At 44.5% G+C, this 26,471-nt stretch overlaps 1 protein-coding gene across 1 annotated transcript in view; it reads right to left on the minus strand.

The window, feature by feature from the left end:
• LOC123997403 (zinc finger protein GLIS1-like) overlaps positions 1–26,471 on the minus strand; it is a 172,608-nt gene that overhangs the window by 31,939 nt on the left and 114,198 nt on the right. The window contains exons 5-7 of the mRNA XM_046301596.1: positions 18,874–19,035; positions 16,214–16,324; positions 763–934 (exon numbers count right to left, since the gene is read on the minus strand). Coding sequence (XP_046157552.1) covers positions 763–934; positions 16,214–16,324; positions 18,874–19,035 — 445 coding nt within the window. The remainder of the gene's footprint in view (positions 1–762; positions 935–16,213; positions 16,325–18,873; positions 19,036–26,471) is intronic.

The following is a 26,471-nucleotide window of genomic DNA, read 5'->3' on the forward strand; positions in this document are numbered from 1 at the left end:
AAGCATACTTCCAAAGTTGTGGCAAATGGCTTAAGGACAACAAAGTCAAGGTAGTATTGGAGTGGCAATCACAAAGCACTGACCTCAATCCTATTGAAAATTTGTTAGCAGAACTGAAAAAGTGTGTGCGAGCAAGGAGGCCTACAAACCTGACTCAGTTACACAAGCTCTGTCAGGAGGAATGGGCCAAAATTCACCCAACTTATTGTGGGAAGCTTGTGGAAGGCTACCCGAAACGTTTGACCCAAGTTAAACAATTTAAAGGCAATCCTAACAAATACTAATTGAGTGTATGTAAACTTCTGAACCCACTGGGAATGTGATGAAAGAAATAAAAGCTGAAATAAATAATTCTCTCTACTATTATTCTGACATTTCACATTCTTAAAATAAAGTGGTGATCCTAACTGAAATAAGACAGGGAATTCTTACTAGGTTTAAAAGTCAGGAATTGTGAAAAACTGAGTTCACATGTATTTGGCTAAGGTGTATGTAAACTTCCGATTTCAACTGTAGATCAGTGTGTTGATGGATTGGTCATATATGGGGTTAAAGGTCAGAGTAGGATGAAGTTGCACCTACACACTGATCTAGGGTCAGTTTCATTTCCCTCCTTAATGATTATGGTTAAGAATTGGAAAGGGTAAGCTGATCCTAAATCTTCCACTACAGGCAAATTCTACCTGAAGTATTAGGATTTGGGGTTAAAGGTTAGAGGCCAGGGGTTAGTGGTTAGGGGGTAGAGTGACCTCCGGTGTGCACCTGTGAAGATGTCTTGTCCCAGTCCGAGGGAGCGGCCGTCCTTCCCGTTGAACAGGTTCTGCTGAGCGGGGGTAGGGCAGTTAAGGTGCTGGGAGGGGGCGGAGCCCTGCAAGTGCTGCACCGACAGACACTCACTCAGGACGTCCTGCTCCAGGTGGGGGAACGGCCTCAGCTGTCAATCAAACAGAGAGACAGGGTTACTGTACAGTACAAGTGGTCACGAAGACAAAGTGAACAAAATGAAAATACAATTGAGCGGGAGCAGTGCCATCATTGGATGTTGGAGTGGAAGAGAGATGATTTGCTTTTCCTTTGAGTCATGCATGAATTTCAGTGTTTGTTTGGACATCTTGCATACCAATGTAAAGCCAAGACGTGAAAAGTGAAAACCTGTCTCTCTGCCAATGGTATCTGGGCACGCGAACACACATTAAACTGCAGTCTATCATGTGGGGTGGAATTGGGGCAGAATGCGTGGGAACAGAGGTCCCAAAGTGCAATCATTATTTTGACATGTCAAAATTCTGGAATTCTGAGCTGAATTCTTGCATTCCCACTGATTTTAGTCAGTTACCAATCTAAGTCTAAATTCTAATCCCACCCCTGGGTTTATGTAGCTAGCAGTGGTCTCAAGGTAATATACATCAAAATGATAGGTAGTCTGTCAAATAGATCAGTTTTACTCTGTTCTATACATCAGCACAGTGAATTACACTGTCGTAAAATGTTATAGTGGACTGTAGTACAACCCAAGCCAGAGCATTGCAGGAATCCTAAAAACCACGTCGTTCCCTTTCCTCTGCAGATGTACCTTTACATTTGAGGTAATGTCAAATGTTGCATTAGATCCAAGGTAATGTTAGATGTTTCATTAGATCCAAGGTAATGTTAGATGTTTCATTAGATCTGAGGTAATGTTAGATGTACCATTAGATCTGAGGTAATGTTAGATGTTTCATTAGATCCGAGGTAATGTTAGATGTTGCATTAGATCTGAGGTAATGTCAAATGTTGCATTAGATCTGAGGTAATGTCAAATGTTGCATTAGATCTGAGGTAATGTCAAATGTTGCATTAGATCTGAGGTAATGTTAGATGTTGCATTAGATCTGAGGTAATGTCAAATGTTGCATTAGATCCGAGGTAATGTTAGATGTTTCATTAGATCCGAGGTAATGTTAGATGTTTCATTAGATCTGAGGTAATGTTAGATGTTTCATTAGATCTGAGGTAATGTTAGATGTTTCATTAGATCTGAGGTAATGTCAGATGTCCCTCTAGAGCTGAGGTAACGTCAGGATGTTAACATCAAGGTTTGTCATACGAATACCTGATTTTATGCTGAAGGACAAGGCCAATCTGCTGTGTCTGGACAGTGACTGGAGTGAAGGGATAGGTGAGATGTTTATCCCTCTAACCAGAATGATTAGTTGATTAGCCCACAGTGCTATCTAATTTAGGTTTGTGGGTTTGATCCCTAATTACGCTATAGATTTCTACACATAAGCTACACTAAACTACACTGAATGTCAGTCTCTCACATTGTGTTAGGGCATATGCTAAATTTGTATTTTACCTTTATTTAACTAGTCAAGTCAGTTAAGAACAAATTCTTATTTTCAATGACGGCCTAGGAACAGTGACTGTAATGTACTGTAACGTCAACCCTCTACCGGGACATTGACGCTGTAGATCTGCCAGAAGGAGCTGACATCAGTAACATAAGGAATATGGTATAAAAAATAGCCATTTGTGTAAACTGGCCAACAAGCACAACAGTCTTTAATAAAGCAGTGCATCAGTTAATTACTAGTGACATCTCAACCACAGAGACTTAAAGGAAATAGCAGGCTTAGAGGCTAGCTTCACAACCACAAGCAGCCCTCTTATTAGGACCAGGAGAAAGAGAGGATCAGGACAACCAATCCAACCATCTATCATTCTATTCATCCCTCTGTCCATCCGTTATCTCGTTTACAGGTTGGACACACCCACGAAGCAAGCCAACAGGATGGATATGTGGTTAGAAGTGTGCGATACCTCACACAAAGATGTCCGAACAGATTAGTATGCCAGGGCTGCTATGGAATTCAGGATGGATTGAATAGCCAGTCTGGATTTGATATTTGACTTGGCGCGAGGTATTTATTAGACATTTGTTAGATGAGTGCAGATGGATTGCTGTCTTTACATATCACTGATCAATTCGACAATCATTAGTTAAATTATCATTTGAACACGTCGTGATTGGATACACTTCCTTACAAGCGCCTTGCAACAATTCATCAAGTCTAATTGGGACTCTGCCTTTCAAAACATGACATAATTCATTTTTTTCTGCTCTGAGATGGAGTGAGAAGGTTTGTTTGACATTGGTCCACAGCATCTGGACACTATTCTGCTCTAGCTACAGCATATTAACAATGGTATAAACCTCACATGTGTTTCTGTTTTACAGCTAAGCAAAGGAACACATCATTCAGGCCCGGCCGACGACATTCAGGCCCTTTAAACAACAATGAGACTATTCTCTCTCTCTCTCCATTCTCCCCATATTTATCAGCAGAAGAATGTGATGTGGACCATGAACACGATGTGGTCAAACCTGATCTATTGTCCAGGAATTTCAAAGGTTTTCAAAGGATAAACTAAATGAATCCAACTGTATGGAGCTGTGATGAAGAATAAGCACAAGATGATTACACCGCGAGCCATGTATTTAGAATGTTGTAGAATTTTCAGTTACATAGCATTATTTAAATATATCCCCATGTAATGTTAATGGGGAGCTAACATGGCTGCCATAGAATATTTCAGTGTCATGTAAATGCATCACAATGCAGAAACCTCAATGTCCCTACTTTCTAAATACATGACTGGGATTACACCTACTGGGGACATTTATACACAAAAATATAAACTCAACATGCAACAATTTCAAAGATTTTAGTTACAGATCATTTAAGGAAATCCATTAATTAAAATAAATTAGGCCCTAATCTATGGATTTTACATGACTGGGAATACAGAAATGCATCTGTTGGTCACAAATACCTTTAAAAAAAGGTAGGGCCGTGGATCAGAAAACCAGTCAGTATCTGGTGTGACCACCATTTGGTTCACGCAGCGAGACACATCTCCTTCACATAGAGTTGATCAGGCTGTTGATTATGGCCTGTGGAATATTGTCCCACTCCTCTTCAATGGCTGTGCGAAGTTGTGTTATGCAGGTGAATGAGGACCCAAAACGACTTGGCGAAAACAGAGTCTTTAATCCAGTAAAGTAAATATACAATCATAAAGCACAATTCCACTCGTAATGACGAGAACAGACTGGAGACTCGATCATGAACTGCAGTTGCCTCGGGAAGGCACTTGAACGTAGCAGACTCAGACACCTGCTCACCACGCAGCATCTGAGGGAAACACGACACGACAGGGCGATACACAGACACAGCACGGTGAACAATAGACAAGGATCCGACAGGGCAGAAACGGAAAACAAGGGGAGAAATAGGGACTCTAATCAGGGAAAAAGATAGGGAACAGGTGTGGGAAGACTAAATGATTGATTAGGGGAATAGGAACAGCTGGGAGCAGGAACGGAACGATAGAGAGAAGAGAGAGAGGAAGGGAGAGAGAAAAAGGGGAACGAACCTAAAAAGACCAGCAGGGGGAAAACGAACAGAGGGAAAAGCAAAATGACAAGACAATATAAGACAAAACATGACAGTACCCCCCCACTCACCGAGCGCCTCCTGGCGCACTCGAGGAGGAATCCTGGCGGCAACGGAGGAAATCATCAATAAGTGAACGGTCCAGCACGTCCCGAGACGGAACCCAACTCCTCTCCTCAGGACCGTAACCCTCCCAATCCACTAAGTATTGGTGACCCCGTCCCCGAGAACGCATGTCCATGATCCTACGTACCTTGTAAATAGGTGCGCTCTCGACAAGGACGGGAGGGGGGGGGAAGACGAACGGGGGTGCGAAGAAAGGGCTTGACACAGGAGACATGGAAGACAGGATGGACGCGACGAAGATGTCGCGGAAGAAGCAGTCGCACAGCGACAGGATTGACGACCTGGGAGACACGGAACGGACCAATGAACCGCGGAGTCAACTTACGAGAAGCTGTCGTAAGGGGAAGGTTGCGAGTGGAAAGCCACACTCTCTGGCCGCAACAATACCTAGGACTCTTAATCCTACGTTTATTGGCGGCTCTCACAGTCTGTGCCCTGTAACGGCAAAGTGCAGACCTCACCCTCCTCCAGGTGCGCTCACAACGTTGGACAAACGCTTGAGCGGAGGGAACGCTGGACTCGGCAAGCTGGGATGAGAACAGAGGAGGCTGGTAACCCAGACTACTCTGAAACGGAGATAACCCGGTAGCAGACGAAGGAAGTGAGTTGTGAGCGTATTCTGCCCAGGGGAGCTGTTCTGCCCAAGACGCAGGGTTTCTGAAAGAAAGGCTGCGTAGTATGCGACCAATCGTCTGATTGGCCCTCTCTGCTTGACCGTTAGACTGGGGATGAAACCCGGAAGAGAGACTGACGGACGCACCAATCAAACGACAGAACTCCCTCCAAAACTGTGACGTGAATTGCGGACCTCTGTCTGAAACGGCGTCTAACGGGAGGCCATGAATTCTGAACACATTCTCGATGATGATTTGTGCCGTCTCCTTAGCGGAAGGAAGTTTAGCGAGGGGAATGAAATGTGCCGCCTTAGAGAACCTATCGACAACCGTAAGAATCACAGTCTTCCCCGCAGACAAAGGCAGACCGGTAATGAAGTCTAGGGCGATGTGAGACCATGGTCGAGAAGGAATGGGGAGCGGTCTGAGACGACCGGCAGGAGGAGAGTTGCCTGACTTAGTCTGCGAGCAGTCCGAACAAGCAGCCACGAAACGGCGCGTGTCACGCTCCTGAGTCGGCCACCAAAAGCGCTGGCGAATAGACGCAAGAGTGCCTCGAACACCGGGATGACCAGCTAACTTGGCAGAGTGAGCCCACTGAAGAACAGCCAAACGAGTGGAAACAGGAACGAAAAGAAGGTTACTAGGACAAGCGCGCGGCGACGCAGTGTGCGTGAGTGCTTGCTTAACCTGTCTTTCAATTCCCCAGACTGTCAACCCGACAACACGCCCATAAGGAAGAATCCCCTCGGGATCAGTAGAAGCCACAGAAGAACTAAAAAGACGGGATAAGGCATCAGGCTTGGTGTTCTTGCTACCCGGACGGTAAGAAATCACAAACTCGAAACGAGCGAAAAACAACGCCCAACGAGCTTGACGAGCATTAAGTCGTTTTGCAGAACGGATGTACTCAAGGTTCTTATGGTCTGTCCAAACGACAAAAGGAACGGTCGCCCCCTCCAACGACTGTCGCCATTCGCCTAGGGCTAAGCGGATGGCGAGCAGTTCGCGGTTACCCACATCATAGTTGCGTTCAGATGGCGACAGGCGATGAGAAAAATAAGCGCAAGGATGAACCTTATCTTCAGACTGGAAGCGCTGGGATAGAATGGCTCCCACGCCTACCTCTGAAGCGTCAACCTCGACAATGAATTGTCTAGTGACGTCAGGAGTAACGAGGATAGGAGCGGACGTAAAACGTTCTTTTAGAAGATCAAAAGCTCCCTGGGCGGAACCGGACCACTTAAAACACGTCTTGACAGAAGTAAGAGCTGTGAGAGGGGCAGCAACTTGACCGAAATTACGAATGAAACGCCGATAGAAATTAGCGAAACCTAGAAAGCGCTGCAACTCGACACGTGACCTTGGAACGGGCCAATCACTGACAGCTTGGACCTTAGCGGAATCCATCTGAATGCCTTCAGCGGAAATAACGGAACCGAGAAAAGTAACGGAGGAGACATGAAAAGAGCACTTCTCAGCCTTTACGTAGAGACAATTCTCTAAAAGGCGCTGTAGAACACGTCGAACGTGCTGAACATGAATCTCGAGTGACGCTGAAAAAATCAGGATATCGTCAAGATAGACAAAAACAAAGATGTTCAGCATGTCTCTCAGAACATCATTAACTAATGCCTGATAAACAGCTGGCGCATTGGCGAGACCAAACGGCAGAACCCGGTACTCAAAATGCCCTAACGGAGTGTTAAACCCCGTTTTCCACTCGTCCCCCTCTCTGATGCGCACGAGATGGTAAGCGTTACGAAGGTCCAACTTAGTAAAGCACCTGGCTCCCTGCAGAATCTCGAAGGCTGATGACATAAGGGGAAGCGGATAACGATTCTTAACCGTTATGTCATTCAGCCCTCGATAATCCACGCAGGGGCGCAGAGTACCGTCCTTCTTCTTAACAAAAAAAACCCCGCCCCGGCCGGAGAGGAAGAAGGCACTATGGTACCGGCGTCAAGAGACACAGACAAATAATCCTCGAGAGCCTTACATTCGGGAGCCGACAGAGAGTATAGTCTACCCCGAGGAGGAGTGGTCCCCGGAAGGAGATCAATACTACAATCATACGACCGGTGAGGAGGAAGGGAGTTGGCTCGGGACCGACTGAAGACCGTGCGCAGATCATGATATTCCTCCGGCACTCCTGTCAAATCGCCAGGTTCCTCCTGAGAAGTGGGGACAGAAGAAACGGGAGGGATGGCAGACATTAAACACTTCACATGACAAGAAACGTTCCAGGATAGGATAGAATTACTAGACCAATTAATAGAAGGATTATGACATACTAGCCAGGGATGACCCAAAACAACAGGTGTAAAAGGTGAACGAAAAATCAAAAAAGAAATAGTTTCACTGTGGTTACCAGATACTGTGAGGGTTAAAGGTAGTGTCTCAAATCTGATACTGGGAAGATGACTACCATCTAAGGCGAACATGGGCGTAGGCTTGTCTAACTCTCTGAAAGGAATGTCATGTTTCCGAGCCCATGCTTCGTCCATGAAACAACCCTCAGCCCCAGAGTCTATCAAGGCACTGCATGTAGCACCCGAACCGGTCCAGCGTAGATGGACCGACAAAGTAGTACAGGATCTAGATGGAGAGACCTGAGTAGTAGCGCTCACCAGTAGCCCTCCGCTTACTGATGAGCTCTGGCTTTACTGGACATGAATTAACAAAATGTCCAGCAAGTCCGCAATAGAGGCACAGGCGGTTGGTGATCCTCCGTTCCCTCTCCTTAGTCGAGATGCGAATACCTCCCAGCTGCATGGGCTCAGTCTCTGAGCCAGAGGAGGGAGATGGTTGCGATGCGGAGCAGGGAAACACCGTTGACGCGAGCTCTCTACCACGAGCCTGGTGACGAAGATCTACCCGTCGCTCTATGCGGATGGCGAGAGCAATCAAAGAGTCCACACTTGAAGGAACCTCCCGGGAGAGAATCTCATCTTTAACCACTGCGTGGAGTCCCTCCAGAAAACGAGCGAGCAGCGCCGGCTCGTTCCACTCACTAGAGGCAGCAAGAGTGCGAAACTCAATAGAGTAATCCGTTATGGATCGATCACCTTGGCATAGGGAAGCCAGGGCCATAGAAGCCTCCCTACCAAAAACTGAACGGTCAAAAACCCGAATCATCTCCTCTTTAAAGTTCTGGTAATTGTTAGAGCAATCAGCCCTTGCCTCCCAGATAGCTGTGCCCCACTCTCGAGCCCGGCCAGTAAGGAGTGAAATGACGTAAGCAACCCGAGCTCTCTCTCTAGAGTATGTGTTGGGTTGGAGAGAGAACACAATATCACACTGGGTGAGAAAGGAGCGGCACTCCGTGGGCTGCCCGGAGTAGCAAGGTGGGTTATTAACCCTAGGTTCCGGAGGCTCGGCAGGCCAGGAAGTAACAGGTGGCACGAGACGAAGACTCTGGAACTGTCCAGAGAGGTCGGAAACCTGAGCGGCCAGGTTCTCCACGGCATGGCGAGCAGCAGACAATTCCTGCTCGTGTCTGCCGAGCATGGCTCCTTGGATCTCGACGGCAGTGTTACGAGCGTCTGTAGTCGCTGGGTCCATTCTTTGGTCGGATCCTTCTGTTATGCAGGTGAATGAGGACCCAAAAGCGACTTGGCGAAAACAGAGTCTTTAATCCAGTAAAGTAAATATACAATCATAAAGCACAATTCCACTCGTAATGACGAGAACAGACTGGAGACTCGATCATGAACTGCAGTTGCCTCGGGAAGGCACTTGAACGTAGCAGACTCAGACACCTGCTCACCACGCAGCATCTGAGGGAAACACGACACGACAGGGCGATACACAGACACAGCACGGTGAACAATAGACAAGGATCCGACAGGGCAGAAACGGAAAACAAGGGGAGAAATAGGGACTCTAATCAGGGAAAAAGATAGGGAACAGGTGTGGGAAGACTAAATGATTGATTAGGGGAATAGGAACAGCTGGGAGCAGGAACGGAACGATAGAGAGAAGAGAGAGAGGAAGGGAGAGAGAAAAAGGGGAACGAACCTAAAAAGACCAGCAGGGGGAAAACGAACAGAGGGAAAAGCAAAATGACAAGACAATATAAGACAAAACATGACAAGTTGCTTAATATTGGCAGGAACTGGACCACGCTGTCGTACATGTCAATCCAGAGCATCCCAAACATGCTCAATGAGTGGTGACATGTCTGGTGAGTATACAGGCCATGGAAGCTTCCAGGAATTGTGTACAGATCCTCGCGACATGAGGCTGTGCATTATCATGCTGAAACATAAGGTGATGGCGGCGAATGAATGGTACGACAATGGGCCTCAGGATCTTGTCACGGTACCTCTGTGCATTCAAATTGCCATGGATGTCCACTGGCACGCTGGAGAAGTGTGCTCTTCACTGATGAATCAAGGTATCAAGGAGCACTCTGTCTGCCATCTGCCCGGTACAGTTGACACCGTGATTCATCCGTGAAGAGCACACTTCTCCAGCGTGCCAGTGGACATTGAAGATGAGCAATTGCCCACTGAAGTCTGTTACGACACCGAACTGCAGTCAGGTAAAGACCCTGGTGAGGACGAGGAGAATGCAGATGAGCTTCCCTTAGATGGGTTCTGACAGTTTGTGTAGAAATTCTTCAAACCAACAGTTTCATCGGCTGTCCGGGTGGCTGGTCTCAGATCATCCCGCCGGTGAAGAAGTTGGATGTGGAGGTCTTGGGCTGGTGTGGTTACACGTGGTCTGTGGTTGTGAGTCTGGTTAGACTTACTGCCAAATTATCTAAAACAACGTTGGTGTCACAACTGGTTGAAGGTAAGTCAGGTGCAAGAGAGCAGAGATGAGTGACAACAGGCACACTTTATTCATGCCCAAGGACAACAGCGATAATAAGTACACAAACGGTACAATAAACAAAATAAAAGGGTCAAACACATACCCGGCGCAAACCAGCCTGATGCGAACCATACGTAACAAACAAACAATTCCACACACAGAAATGGGGGGAACAGAGGGTAATATACATTTAGTCAGATGAGGGAATGTGAACCAGGTGTGCGGATAACCAAGACAAAACAAATGGAAAATGAAAGGTGGAGCGGCGATGGCTAGAAGACCGGTGACGTTTACCGCTGAACGCCGCCCAAACAAGGAGAGAGACCGACTTCGGCGGCCCCCTTGATGCACGGCTCCAGCAGCGCGCCGACACCGGCCTCAGGGACGACACTTAGGGCAAGGTGCAGGGCGATCCGGACAAAGATGGTGAAACTCCCACAGCATAGATGGGTCCAAGACGTCCGCCACTGGGACCCAGCATCTCTCCTCCGGACCGTAACCTCCCAGTACACGAGGTACTGAAGGCCCCTCGCCCGACGCCTTGAATCCAGTATGGAGCAAACGGATTACACCGGGGCCACCTCGATGTCCAAAGGGGGGCGAAGGAACCTCCCGCACCTCAGACTCCTGGAACGGGCCAGCCACCACCGGCCTGAGGAGAGACACATGGAACGAGGGGTTAATACGGTAATCGGGTGTGAGCTTTAACCGGTAACTAACCTTGTTCAGTCTCCTCAGGACTTTAAATTGCCCCACAAACAACGGTCCCAGCTTCCGGCAGAGCAGGTGGAGGGGCAGGTTTCAGGTCAAGAGCCAGACCCGGTCCCCCGGTGCGAACACCGGAGCCTCACTGCGGTGATGGCCTGCGTTGGCCCCCTGGCACAGCACGGCCCGCTGGAGGTGAACATGGTCCCAGGTCTCCTCCGCACGCCTGAAACAGTCGTCCACCACAGGAGCCTCGGTCTGACTCTGATGCTAAGGCGACGGAGACGGAACGAACAGACGCCCAGCGGGACACTGGAGGGGAGCGGACTCTGCATGTAACGCCCGCTCAATGTCCGCATCCAGCTCCCATACTACCGGTGCCATCAGGCAGGAGGCCGGGAGTATGGGGGTAGGATCCATGGGCCGCTCCTCTGTGTCATACAGCCGGGACAGTGCGTCAGCCTTAACATTCTGGGAACCTGGTCTGAAAGAAAGGGTGAAAACAAAACGGGTAAAAAACATAGCCCACCTTGCCTGATGAGGATTCAGTCTCCTCGTTGCCCGGATGTACTCCTGGTTGCGGGGGTCAGTCCAGATGAGAAAAGGGTGTTGGGCCCCCTCAAGCCAATGTCTCCACGCCTAGCAGCTCCCAGCTAACAGCTCCCGGTCCCCTACATCATAGTTTCGCTCTGCCGGGCTGAGCTTCTTCGAGAAGACGGATCTTCGGTGGCGTTCCCGAGCGCTGAGAGAGCACGGCTCCTATCCCAGCCTCGGACGTGTCCACCTCCACCCTGAACCCCAAAGAAGGAGCCATATGAGCCAGCACGGGAGCCGAGGTAAACAGAGCCCGTAAGTGACCAAAAGCCCTGTCCGCCTCAGCTGACCACTGCAAACGCACCGGGTCCCCCTTTAGCAGTGAGGTGATGGGAGCCACTACCTGACCAAAACCCCGGATAAACCTCAGGTAGTAATTGGCAAATCCTAAAAAACGCTACACCTCCTTTACCGTGGTGGGAGTCGGCCAATTACGCACGGCTGAAATGCGGTCACTCTCCATCTCCACACCTGAGGTGGAAATGTGGTATCCTAGAAAGGAGACGGACTGCTGTCAGAACAGGCATTTCTCAGCCTTGACATACAGGCCATGCTCCAACAGTCGGCCAAGCACCTTGCACACCAAGGACACATGCTCGGCGCGTGCAGCGGAGTATATCAGAATGTCATCGATATACACCACTACAGGTCAGTGAAAATCTCGTCCACAAAGGCTTGGAAGACTGACGGAGCATACTCATAATGCCCTGCGGTGGTACTGATAGCTGTCTACCACTCGTCTCCCTCCCGAATACGCAACAAGTTGTATGCGCTCCTGAGATCTAGTTTAGTGAAGAAGCGTGCCCTGTGCATTGACTCAATCGCTGTGGCTATGTGAGGTAGCGGGTATCTGTACTTCACAGTGATCTGGTTAAGGGCTCAATAGTCAATACACGGGCGCAGAACTCCCTCATTCTTCTTCACAAAAAAGAAACTCGAGGAGGCAGGTAAAGTGGAGGACCGAATGTATCCCTGACGCAGGGATTCGGAGACATATGTCTCCATAGCCGCCGTATCCGCCTGTGACAGGGGATACACGTGACTCCTGGGAAGTGTGGCGTCTACCTGGAGGTATATCGCACAATCCCCCCGACGATGGGGTGGTAATTGAGTCGCCTTCTTCTTAGAGAAGGCGAGAGCCAAATCGGAATATTCGGGGGGAATGCGCACGGTGGAGACCTGGTCTGGACTTTCCACCGTAGTAGCACCAGCGGAAACCCCTAAACACCTTCCCGAGCACTCTCGCGACCACCCCGTGAGAGCCCTCCGTTGCCATGAAACAGTGGGCTCATGACAGGCTAACCATGAGGGCCAGCACCACGGGAAACACAGGAGAGTCAATGAGGAAGAGAATGATTCTCTCCTTGTGACCCCCCTGCGTCACCATGCCCAGGAGAGCGGTTGGCTCCCTAATTAAACCTGGCCCTATTTGTTGACTGTCTAAGGCGTGAACTGGGAAGGGTTTAGCCACTGGAACAATGGGGATCCCTAAACTATGGGCAAATGATCTGTCTAGGAAATTCCCAGCCGCGCCTGAATCGACGAGCGCCTTATGCTGGGAATGCGGGGAAAACTCAGGAAAGTTAACTTGCAAAAACAGGTGGGCAACAGAGGGCCCTGGATGAGAATGGTGCAGGCTCCCCTGGGGTGATGCCAGAGTGTGCAAGACCTGCTGCCTCAACACCCAGAGGAACCAACCCGACACCGACCGGCAGTGTGCTCTCTGAGGCCACAGATGGTGCACGTGAAGGCCACTCCTCTGGTCTCCCTGAGCGCAGCACCTCCCAGCTCCATAGGCACCGGAGCGGTGGTGCTGGGAGATGGAACCGACAGAGCTGCATCTGAACGTCCGCGGGTGGCCAGCAGGTTATCCAGCCGGATGGACAGGTCCACCAGCTGATCAAACGTGAGGGTGGTGTCTACCCTAGGGCGGGTGAACTCTTCAAAGTGGTCCAGTGCCGCATCTCCTTATACCCACACAGCGTTGGCCCACTCCAGGGCTCTCCCCGAGAGGCACGAGACGAGGGCGGACACTCTCTCACGTCCCGAAGGAGCCGGGTAGACGGTCGCCAGATAAAGTTCCAGCTGTAGCGAATCCCACTGGGACCGGATACAGGAGAGGCGAGTAGTGGAGACCCCTGTTGTGCTGGGGAGGGCGCTGGAGGGACTCCCTGTCTCTCCCAGTGGTCCATTGTCTGAACGACGTGGTCCATGACGGTGCCGAGATGGTGGAGCATCGCTGTGTGCTCCCGGAAGCGCTCCTCGACCCTTACAACAGGGGTACCTGCTCCTGCTCACTCCATAAGGGGTGTGGAATTCTGTCACGAGGTGCGCAACTGGTTGAAGGTGAGTTAGGTGCAGGAGAGCAGAGATGGGTGATAACAGGCGCACTTTATTCATGCCCAAGGAAAACAGCGATAATGCCCAAAGTACACAAACGGTACAATAAACAAAACATAAGGGTCAAACACATACCCGGCGCAAACCAGCCTGATGCGAACCACACGTAACAAACAAACAATTCCACACACATGGGGGGAACAGAGGGTAATATACATTTAGTCAGATGAGGGAATGTGAACCAGGTGTGCGGAAAACCAAGACAAAACAAATGCAGAACGCTGACCAAACAAGGAGAGTGCCCGACTTCGGCGAAAGTCGTGACAGTGGAGGCGGCTTCTGGTAGAGAAATGAACTTTATATTATCTGGCAATAGCTCTAGTGGATATTCCTGCAGTCAGCATGCCAATTGCATCTGTGGCAATGTGTTGAGTGACAAAACTGCACATTTTAGTGGCCTTTCATAATCCCGAGCACAAGGTGCACCTGTGCAATGATCATGCTGTTTAATCAGCTTCTTGATATGCTACACCTGGATTATGTTGGCAAAGGAGAAATGCTCACCAACAGGGATGTAAACCTTTTTGGGAAATATGTTTTTGTGTGTATGGAACATTTCTGGGATCTTTTATTTAAGCTCATGAAACGTGGGACCACATGTTGTGTATATGGTTTTGTTCAGTATAATAATAATAATAAATAGCAATACATCATCATGAGTAGCCTAGCTATAGCTAGCTAGCGCAACCAATACATCATCATGAGAAGCCTAGCTATAGCTCGCTAGCTCAACCAATACATCATCATGAGTAGCCTAGCTATAGCTAGCTAGCGCAACCAATACATCATCATGAGTAGCCTAGCTATAGCTAGCTAGCGCAACCAATACATCATCATGAGTAGCCTAGCTATAGCTAGCTAGCGCAACCAATACATCATCATGAGTAGCCTAGCTATAGCTAGCTAGCGCAACCAATACATCATCATGAGAAGCCTAGCTATAGCTAGCTAGCACAACCAATACATCATCATGAGAAGCCTAGCTATAGCGAGCTAGCGCAACCAATACATCATCGTGAGAAGCCTAGCTATAACTCGCTAGCTCAACCAATAGTGGCCAAGTCTTTGAGTGCATGCATCCTCCAAAGATGGAGAGGGAGAGTTCGTGGCTTGATCATAGGAAGGTGGTCAGGGAGATGGTTGATTAAAATGTCTGGTGACGATCTTGTTGTGGGCTACTCTGGGAACCAGCCTGAGGCGTGTAGCTCACCACACACAGTTCAAAGTAGCAGCCAGTCGTCCTCACTACAGGTCTTCTGCCTCAGCACTGCATTCCTCTGATGTATCTCCCATTCATCTCAAGCTTCAGGTGACTCATCAAATGATGTTCTCAGAAGATCAGGTACCAGCAGCCAGGTGAAATGAAAAGCTGGTACTGTGTCCAGATGCATCATTTAAACAAAAACATTAGCCAGCTCGCTAGGTAGCCATGCCAAAAAGAGTTGACCTGCCAGTCAATCTATACATCTGTGGGTTAAAACCAACAGGTATGTAATAACAACTCATTGTTATCAAAAACAAAATAGCGGATTTAAAACAGCCATTAAAAACACTTAATAACTAAATGTACATATATATTGGAGCTCTCTGCTTAGGCTGCTACCAGGGTGCCATGGCAACTATACATTTGTGATGCATGTGGCCTGACAAGATCCATAAGAGTATAACATGCTTTCAGTTCCTGGTCATAATATGTATAGTGTAAGACAGTGGATGCTGTTAAAAGGAGGATGGCCCAAAGTAATGGCTGGAATGGTATGCCAATTCATTAATTCCTTTCACGCCATTACAATGAGCCCTTCCTCCGACTTGGGTCTCCACTGGTATGATATATGGGTAGCTTTTTAGATTTTCGCTCACTCTCTCTGGGTGTCTTTTTATTTCTTTATATTTAGTATTTTAGTTTTAGGAAGTAGATCAGCTTTAATTTTGCAGATAGACGGTGGGTTCTATCAATGTAATTGTTTGTATATATATATATATATATTTTTGTATATATATATGGAACACTACCCCCATCAGGTAATTGGAGAAAACTAATGAACAACAATACTTAAGCTTCTACTTCCAGCTAATACATAGCATACAGTATACCTTTTACAGACATGGTACACAGACATGGTGATTGTACATTCGTCATCTCTTTATTATTATTATTTTCTTTTATTCCACCCTTCAGCAACCTTCAACCCCTCCCGTCTATCAAAACAAGTGATCGAATGATTCTGTCTCTTCACAGCAAAATCTGCAGAGCTGTGATAGTTGTATCCCCCATATATACATAACATTCTATTTTTTTTTTTGCAATAATCTTCTATAGTAATTTAAATTTAAAAACTCAAAAGTTTTGAATTCAGCGTTGTTTTGTGTATCAGTTTTGTATCAGTTCAGCCCTGTGCCATAGAATCCGCACATCAAAAATCTCTTCCCGGCTTTTTTGCAACAGGTATGCAACAGGTATGCAACAGGTATGCAACAGCTGTAAATATGTTGATCCGTAAATGGAAGGCCTACCTTTCTATGCACATGTTGCTCTTTGGCGGAGTGGATCTTGACGTGTTTGCGTAGAGAGCTGGGGTCTGTGTAGCGTTTGGTGCAGCCAGGGATCTGACATGCGTACGGTTTCTATAGAACATGACAAATATATGATAAGTACATGATAAGTATATGATTCAAAGCAACTATTTATTCTATAATAACAGCGCAATGAAACCCACAACCACGAGTCAAAGAAACCCAACATTGCTATATTGATTCATATAAAACCACAAGAACATGTATGCATTAGGCATTTGATTATTTTGCTAAATAATACGGAGAAAAAAAATCAAGAACAAAAATGCAGACACAACAGGAATGAAATCTGATGAAATAAGAAAGCAAACATAGACTCCTACCTTTCAGCTGAGAATACACAGAGTAACTGAAGAAATTGAAGGCAATAGAAGGAATAAGAAAGAGAGAGAAGAGACAATTCGAAGGAGTTAAGTTTTTCTCCATTTTTGAAGTAGCCTACTACAAGAAACCAAATATAAAGCAGCATTTCAGTGCTCTAAAGATGACATTCTTTATAAGGTTTATAAAGGTCTAGTAAAGTTAGTGCAAACTGCACCAAAAGATGTGAGGGGCACTAAACGTGATCACCAAAGCAACATCACTACAGCAGTGTCATTACATGTCCTCATCTACACACAATATTAGCAAAGAAAATACTGCATGTAGCCCCTTGATAGAGATTTTCCCCTTGTTTTCTCTCTCTCTGTACAGTGGAATATAAGGCAGCCTTTAAAGTGAAAGGCGATACGCCTCTTTATTAGCTCTCAGTTCGTACCTCGCTTTTTTCGGTAAATACACGTTATTCCAAGCCGCTCTCAGCACCACTAATCTCCGTCCTGTTTGTTATTCCTACGCAACGCTGCCCCAACACAGACCCACAAGTGGAGAAAAGAGCGAGAGAGAAAAAAAAACAAGAAAACTCCTGTCTAGTATAAATATCATTACAGTTGAACATTATTTTTTCACTAAAGTGCGTTTGGCAGGGTGGCAGGCGGCGAAATTAGACTCTCGGCAGGGCGCTAATGCGCGGCCATCAGCTTCTGGGATGGCTGTGTAATTGGCAGTGTGTATACATACATAAGGTAGTGAGGCTGGGTGGCTCAAGGCTGGCTGAGGCCTGTGGATTCTGATACAGTAAGACGTTGGAGGAGTGACAGACAGGGCAAGTGAGTAGTGGCTGACTCAGGCGTTCCTTTCCTTTATACACAGCCATTGCTTTCCCCTCTGTAGCAGAGAGACAAGTCTGAGGCAGAACACTCCAGTCTAAACTAACGGCTGGTTATTTGACTTACCGTGACTCGCGTCAAACTAATGCCGCGTTCAGAACAACTGGGAACTCGGGAAAAAACGAGGTCAAATCATAACGTCAGTGATCTTAAGGTCGGAAAGTCGGAGCTCTAGAAAGAGGCCTGATTTCCAATTTGGAATTCTGAGTTGGATGACCGTTCAAAACAAATCGTTTTTTTCCCCCGAGCTCCCAGTTGTTCTGTCATGCCACCGGAGGGAAGGAGTGTGAGGTGATTGAGAATGGCGTGTAACTCACTGACTCAGGTTTCAATCATTTTGTATTTTTATTTCACCTTTATTTAACCAGAAGGGCTAGCTGAGAACAAGTTCTCATTTACAACTGCGACCTGGCCAAGATAAAGCAAAGCAGTGCGACACAAACAACAACTTTGTTACACATGGAATAAACAAACATACAGTCAATAATACAATAGAAAAAGTATATATACAGTGTGTGCAAATGAGGTAGGATAAGGAAGGTAAGGCAATAAGTAGACCATAGTTGCGAAATAATTGCAATATAGCAACTAAACACTGGAGATATAGATGTGCATAAGATGAATGTGCAAGTAGAACTGATACTGTCAAGAGATGGAAACGGGCATTTAAGCTTGGTAATAGGCACTAACGCTTTAATGTGTACAATTCTTCCAATGATGTGAGTAGCAGCATCAAATATCCTAAACCAAAAAGTTTGATACTACTCTACGGATGCCTCAACATACACTCTAACCAGGGTTGGACATGTGGTGCTCGGCACTTCTATAACAAACCAGATCACCTCTTGCCCTTTGTGCTGTTGTTTATGCCCAATAATGTTTGTACCAAGTTTTGTGCTGTTACCATGTTGTGCTGCTGCAATGTTGTGTTGCTACGATGTTGTTGTGATGTTGTGTTGCTATTATGCTGTGTTTTCATGTGTTGCTGTCATGCTATGTTGTTGTCTTAGGTCTCTCTTTATGTAGTGTTGTGGTGTCTCTTGTCATATGATGTGTGTTTTGTCCCATATTTTTACTTGATTTGATATTTTTAATCCCAGGCCCACGTCCCCGCAGGAGGCCTTTTGCCTTTTGGGAGGCCGTCTTTGTAAATAAGAATTTGTTCTTAACTGACTTGCCAAGTTAAATAAAGGTAAAATACATATTTTTTTAAAGAGTTCAAACATCAACATCACCCCATTCCACTTCTTTTAGGGCACCTGTAAGTGTTCATGACTGGATAGAACCATGACTCTAACCCTTTCTAATAGACATGATCTATGATCGCCAGCAGAGAGGCCGTGGGAGTAGAGGAGAGTAGAACCAGTGGAGACTGTCTCCATGTGTGCTGACCGTGTCTAGGTGAGTGCGCTGGTGCTTGGCCCGGTCGCTGGAGTTGCTGAAAGCTTTCTGGCAGCCGGGGTGCTGGCACAGGTAGGGCTTCTCCCCCGTGTGGCTCCGTAGATGGATCTTTAGGTTCTCCAGGCGGGAAAAGGCCTTGTTGCAGCCCTCAAACTGTTAGGAGAGGATAGATGGATAGACACACACACGAGAACATGCACACACACACACACACACACACACACACACACACACACACACACACACACACACACACACACACACACACACACACACACACACACACACACACACACACACACACACACACACACACACACACACACACACACACACACAAGCAGGAAAACACAGAGAGAAAGATACAGAGTGAGAGGGAGAGAGGAGAGAGGATGAGACATTTACATTTACATTTAAGTCATTTAGCAGACGCTCTTATCCACAAATTGGTGCATTCACCTGATGACGAAGAAAAGTAGATCAATATGAGATGAAGGCGGTATAGTACAGTAGTACAGTACAGTAAACAGTAGTAAAGTACAGTACAGTAAACAGTGGTACAGTACATTATAGTACAGTAAACAGTGGTACAGTACAGTAAACAGTGGTACAGTACATTATAGTACAGTAAACAGTGGTACAGTACATTATAGTACAGTAAACAGTGGTACAGTACATTATAGTACAGTAAACAGTGGTACAGTACAGTAAACAGTGGTACAGTACATTATAGTACAGTAAACAGTGGTACAGTACAGTACAGTAAACAGTAGTACAGTACAGTAAACAGTACAGTACAGTAAACAGTGGTACAGTACATTATAGTACAGTAAACAGTGGTACAGTACAGCAAACAGTGGTACAGTACATTATAGTACAGTAAACAGTGGTACAGTAAACAGTGGTACAGTACATTATAGTACAGTAAACAGTGGTACAGTACAGTACAGTAAACAGTGGTACAGTAAACAGTGGTACATTACAGTACAGTAAACAGTGGTACAGTACAGTAAACAGTAGTACAGTACAGTTCAGTAAACAGTGGTACAGTACATTATAGTTCAGTAAACAGTGGCACAGTACAGTAAACAGTGGTACAGTACATTATAGTACAGTAAACAGTAGTACAGTAAACAGTGGTACAGTACAGTAAACAGTGGTGCAGTACATTATAGTACAGTAAACAGTGGTACAGTACAGTAAACAGTGGTACAGTACATTATAGTACAGTAAACAGTAGTACAGTACAGTAAACAGTAGTACAGTACAGTAAACAGTGGTACAGTAAACAGTGGTACAGTACATTATAGTACAGTAAACAGTGGTACAGTAAACAGTAGTACAGTACAGTAAACAGTGGTACAGTACATTATAGTACAGTAAACAGTGGTACAGTACAGTAAACAGTAGTACAGTACAGTTCAGTAAACAGTGGTACAGTACATTATAGTTCAGTAAACAGTGGCACAGTACAGTAAACAGTGGTACAGTACATTATAGTACAGTAAACAGTAGTACAGTAAACAGTGGTACAGTACAGTAAACAGTGGTACAGTACATTATAGTACAGTAAACAGTGGTACAGTACAGTACAGTAAACAGTAGTACAGTACAGTAAACAGTGGTACAGTAAACAGTGGTACAGTACATTATAGTACAGTAAACAGTGGTACAGTAAACAGTGGTACAGTACCGTTCAGTAAACAGTGGTACAGTACATTATAGTACAGTAAACAGTGGTACAGTACCGTTCAGTAAACAGTGGTACAGTACATTATAGTACAGTAAACAGTGGTACAGTACAGTACAGTAAACAGTAGTACAGTACAGTAAACAGTGGTACAGTACATTATAGTACAGTAAACAGTGGTACAGTAAACAGTAGTACAGTACAGTAAACAGTGGTACAGTAAAAAGTGGTACAGTACATTATAGTACAGTAAACAGTGGTACAGTACAGTAAACAGTAGTACAGTACAGTTCAGTAAACAGTGGTACAGTACATTATAGTTCAGTAAACAGTGGCACAGTACAGTAAACAGTGGTACAGTACATTATAGTACAGTAAACAGTAGTACAGTAAACAGTGGTACAGTACAGTAAACAGTGGTACAGTACATTATAGTACAGTAAACAGTGGTACAGTACAGTAAACAGTGGTACAGTACATTATAGTACAGTAAACAGTGGTACAGTACAGTACAGTAAACAGTAGTACAGTACAGTAAACCGTGGTACAGTAAACAGTGGTACAGTACATTATAGTACAGTAAACAGTGGTACAGTAAACAGTAGTACAGTACAGTAAACAGTGGTACAGTAAAAAGTGGTACAGTACATTATAGTACAGTAAACAGTGGTACAGTACAGTAAACAGTAGTACAGTACAGTTCAGTAAACAGTGGTACAGTACATTATAGTACAGTAAACAGTGGTACAGTACCGTTCAGTAAACAGTGGTACAGTACATTATAGTACAGTAAACAGTGGTACAGTACCGTTCAGTAAACAGTGGTACAGTACATTATAGTACAGTAAACAGTGGTACAGTACCGTTCAGTAAACAGTGGTACAGTACTTTATAGTACAGTAAACAGTGGTACAGTACCGTTCAGTAAACAGTGGTACAGTACATTATAGTACAGTAAACAGTGGTACAGTACCGTTCAGTAAACAGTGGTACAGTACATTATAGTACAGTAAACAGTGGTACAGTACCGTTCAGTAAACAGTGGTACAGTACATTATAGTACAGTAAACAGTGGTACAGTACCGTTCAGTAAACAGTGGTACAGTACATTATAGTACAGTAAACAGTGGTACAGTACATTATAGTACAGTAAACAGTGGTACAGTACAATATAGTACAGTAAACAGTGGTACAGTACAGTACAGTAAACAGTAGTACAGTACAGTAAACAGTGGTACAGTACATTATAGTACAGTAAACAGTGGTACAGTACAGTACAGTAAACAGTAGTACAGTACAGTAAACAGTGGTACAGTAAACAGTGGTACAGTACATTATAGTACAGTAAACAGTGGTACAGTAAACAGTAGTACAGTACAGTAAACAGTGGTACAGTAAAAAGTGGTACAGTACATTATAGTACAGTAAACAGTGGTACAGTACAGTAAACAGTAGTACAGTACAGTTCAGTAAACAGTGGTACAGTACATTATAGTACAGTAAACAGTAGTACAGTACCGTTCAGTAAACAGTGGTACAGTACATTATAGTACAGTAAACAGTGGTACAGTACAATATAGTACAGTAAACAGTGGTACAGTACATTATAGTACAGTAAACAGTGGTACAGTACATTATAGTACAGTAAACAGTGGTACAGTACATTATAGTTCAGTAAACAGTGGTACAGTACAGTAAACAGTGGTACAGTACATTATAGTACAGTAAACAGTGGTACAGTACATTATAGTACAGTAAACAGTGGTACAGTACATTATAGTACAGTAAACAGTGGTACAGTACAGTAAACAGTGGTACAGTACATTATAGTACAGTAAACAGTGGTACAGTACAGTACAGTAAACAGTAGTACAGTACAGTAAACAGTACAGTACAGTAAACAGTGGTACAGTACATTATAGTACAGTAAACAGTGGTACAGTACAGCAAACAGTGGTACAGTACATTATAGTACAGTAAACAGTGGTACAGTAAACAGTGGTACAGTACATTATAGTACAGTAAACAGTGGTACAGTACAGTACAGTAAACAGTAGTACAGTACAGTAAACAGTGGTACAGTAAACAGTGGTACAGTACATTACAGTACAGTAAACAGTGGTACAGTACAGTAAACAGTAGTACAGTACAGTTCAGTAAACAGTGGTACAGTACATTATAGTTCAGTAAACAGTGGCACAGTACAGTAAACAGTGGTACAGTACATTATAGTACAGTAAACAGTAGTACAGTAAACAGTGGTACAGTACAGTAAACAGTGGTGCAGTACATTATAGTACAGTAAACAGTGGTACAGTACAGTAAACAGTGGTACAGTACATTATAGTACAGTAAACAGTAGTACAGTACAGTAAACAGTAGTACAGTACAGTAAACAGTGGTACAGTAAACAGTGGTACAGTACATTATAGTACAGTAAACAGTGGTACAGTAAACAGTAGTACAGTACAGTAAACAGTGGTACAGTACATTATAGTACAGTAAACAGTGGTACAGTACAGTAAACAGTAGTACAGTACAGTTCAGTAAACAGTGGTACAGTACATTATAGTTCAGTAAACAGTGGCACAGTACAGTAAACAGTGGTACAGTACATTATAGTACAGTAAACAGTAGTACAGTAAACAGTGGTACAGTACAGTAAACAGTGGTACAGTACATTATAGTACAGTAAACAGTGGTACAGTACAGTACAGTAAACAGTAGTACAGTACAGTAAACAGTGGTACAGTAAACAGTGGTACAGTACATTATAGTACAGTAAACAGTGGTACAGTAAACAGTGGTACAGTACCGTTCAGTAAACAGTGGTACAGTACATTATAGTACAGTAAACAGTGGTACAGTACCGTTCAGTAAACAGTGGTACAGTACATTATAGTACAGTAAACAGTGGTACAGTACAGTACAGTAAACAGTAGTACAGTACAGTAAACAGTGGTACAGTAAACAGTGGTACAGTACATTATAGTACAGTAAACAGTGGTACAGTAAACAGTAGTACAGTACAGTAAACAGTGGTACAGTAAAAAGTGGTACAGTACATTATAGTACAGTAAACAGTGGTACAGTACAGTAAACAGTAGTACAGTACAGTTCAGTAAACAGTGGTACAGTACATTATAGTTCAGTAAACAGTGGCACAGTACAGTAAACAGTGGTACAGTACATTATAGTACAGTAAACAGTAGTACAGTAAACAGTGGTACAGTACAGTAAACAGTGGTACAGTACATTATAGTACAGTAAACAGTGGTACAGTACAGTAAACAGTGGTACAGTACATTATAGTACAGTAAACAGTGGTACAGTACAGTACAGTAAACAGTAGTACAGTACAGTAAACCGTGGTACAGTAAACAGTGGTACAGTACATTATAGTACAGTAAACAGTGGTACAGTAAACAGTAGTACAGTACAGTAAACAGTGGTACAGTAAAAAGTGGTACAGTACATTATAGTACAGTAAACAGTGGTACAGTACAGTAAACAGTAGTACAGTACAGTTCAGTAAACAGTGGTACAGTACATTATAGTACAGTAAACAGTGGTACAGTACCGTTCAGTAAACAGTGGTACAGTACATTATAGTACAGTAAACAGTGGTACAGTACCGTTCAGTAAACAGTGGTACAGTACATTATAGTACAGTAAACAGTGGTACAGTACCGTTCAGTAAACAGTGGTACAGTACTTTATAGTACAGTAAACAGTGGTACAGTACCGTTCAGTAAACAGTGGTACAGTACATTATAGTACAGTAAACAGTGGTACAGTACCGTTCAGTAAACAGTGGTACAGTACATTATAGTACAGTAAACAGTGGTACAGTACCGTTCAGTAAACAGTGGTACAGTACATTATAGTACAGTAAACAGTGGTACAGTACCGTTCAGTAAACAGTGGTACAGTACATTATAGTACAGTAAACAGTGGTACAGTACATTATAGTACAGTAAACAGTGGTACAGTACAATATAGTACAGTAAACAGTGGTACAGTACAGTACAGTAAACAGTAGTACAGTACAGTAAACAGTGGTACAGTACATTATAGTACAGTAAACAGTGGTACAGTACAGTACAGTAAACAGTAGTACAGTACAGTAAACAGTGGTACAGTAAACAGTGGTACAGTACATTATAGTACAGTAAACAGTGGTACAGTAAACAGTAGTACAGTACAGTAAACAGTGGTACAGTAAAAAGTGGTACAGTACATTATAGTACAGTAAACAGTGGTACAGTACAGTAAACAGTAGTACAGTACAGTTCAGTAAACAGTGGTACAGTACATTATAGTACAGTAAACAGTAGTACAGTACCGTTCAGTAAACAGTGGTACAGTACATTATAGTACAGTAAACAGTGGTACAGTACAATATAGTACAGTAAACAGTGGTACAGTACATTATAGTACAGTAAACAGTGGTACAGTACATTATAGTACAGTAAACAGTGGTACAGTACATTATAGTACAGTAAACAGTGGTACAGTACAGTAAACAGTAGTACAGTACAGTACAGCACAGTAAACAGTGGTACAGTAAACAGTGGTACAGTACAGTACATTATAGTTCAGTAAACAGAAGTACAGTAAACTGTGGTACAGGACAATAAACTGTGGTACAGTATAGTAAACAGCAGTCCATTACAGTACAGTAAACCATGGTACAGACATGCCACTGGAGGTTTCTTAACAGTCCCCAAGTCCAGAACAGACTATGGGAGTACACAGTACTACATAGAGCCATGACTACATGGAACTCTATTCCACATCAAGTAACTGACACAAGCAGTAAAATTTGATTTTAAAAAACAGATAAAAACACCTTATGGAACAGTGGGGACTGTGAAGCCTCACAAACATTGGCACAGACACATGCGCACACACACACACACACACACACACACACACACACACACACACACACACACACACACACACACACACACACACACACACACACACACACACACACACACACACACACACACACACACACACACACACACACACACACACACACACACACACACACACACGTATTTGTATTTAGTACTGTAGATATGTGGTAGTGGTGGAGTAGGGGCCTGAGGGCACACAGTGTGTTGTGAAATCTGTGAATGTATTGTAATGTTTTAAAATTGTATAAACGGCCTTAAATTTGCTGAACCCCAGGAAGAGTAGCTGCTGCTTTGGCAGCAGCTAATGGGAATCCATAATAAATACAATACAACACAGTACAGTACAGTACAGTACAGTAAACAGTAGTACAGTAAACAGTAGAACAGTACAGTAAACAGTAGCACAGTATAGTAAACAGTAGAACAGTACAGTACAGTAAACAGTGGTATAGTACAGTAAACAGTAGAACAGTACAGTAAACAGTATAACAGTACAGTAAACAGTAGTACAGTAAACAGTAGAACAGTACAGTTAACATTTACATTTAAGTCATTTAGCAGACGCTCTTATCCAGAGCGACTTACAAATTGGTGCATTCACCTTATGACATCCAGTGGAACAGTCACTTTACAATAGTGCATCTAAATCTTAAAGGGGGGGGGGGGTGAGAAGGATTACTTATCCTATCCAGTAGAACAGCACAGTAAACAGTAGTACAGTAAACAGTAGAACAGTACAGTAAACAGTAGTACAGTATAGTAAACAGTGGTACAGTACAGTACATAAAACAGTGGTACAGTACAGTAAACAGTGGTACAGTACAGTGCAGTACAGTAAACAGTGGTACAGTACAGTAAACAGTGGTACAGTACAGTACATAAAACAGTGGTACAGTACAGTAAACAGTGGAACAGTACATTATAGTACAGTAAACAGTGGTACAGTACAGTACATAAAACAGTGGTACAGT

Source organism: Oncorhynchus gorbuscha, linkage group LG02 (assembly GCF_021184085.1).
Source record: "Oncorhynchus gorbuscha isolate QuinsamMale2020 ecotype Even-year linkage group LG02, OgorEven_v1.0, whole genome shotgun sequence".
Taxonomy (NCBI): domain Eukaryota; kingdom Metazoa; phylum Chordata; class Actinopteri; order Salmoniformes; family Salmonidae; genus Oncorhynchus; species Oncorhynchus gorbuscha.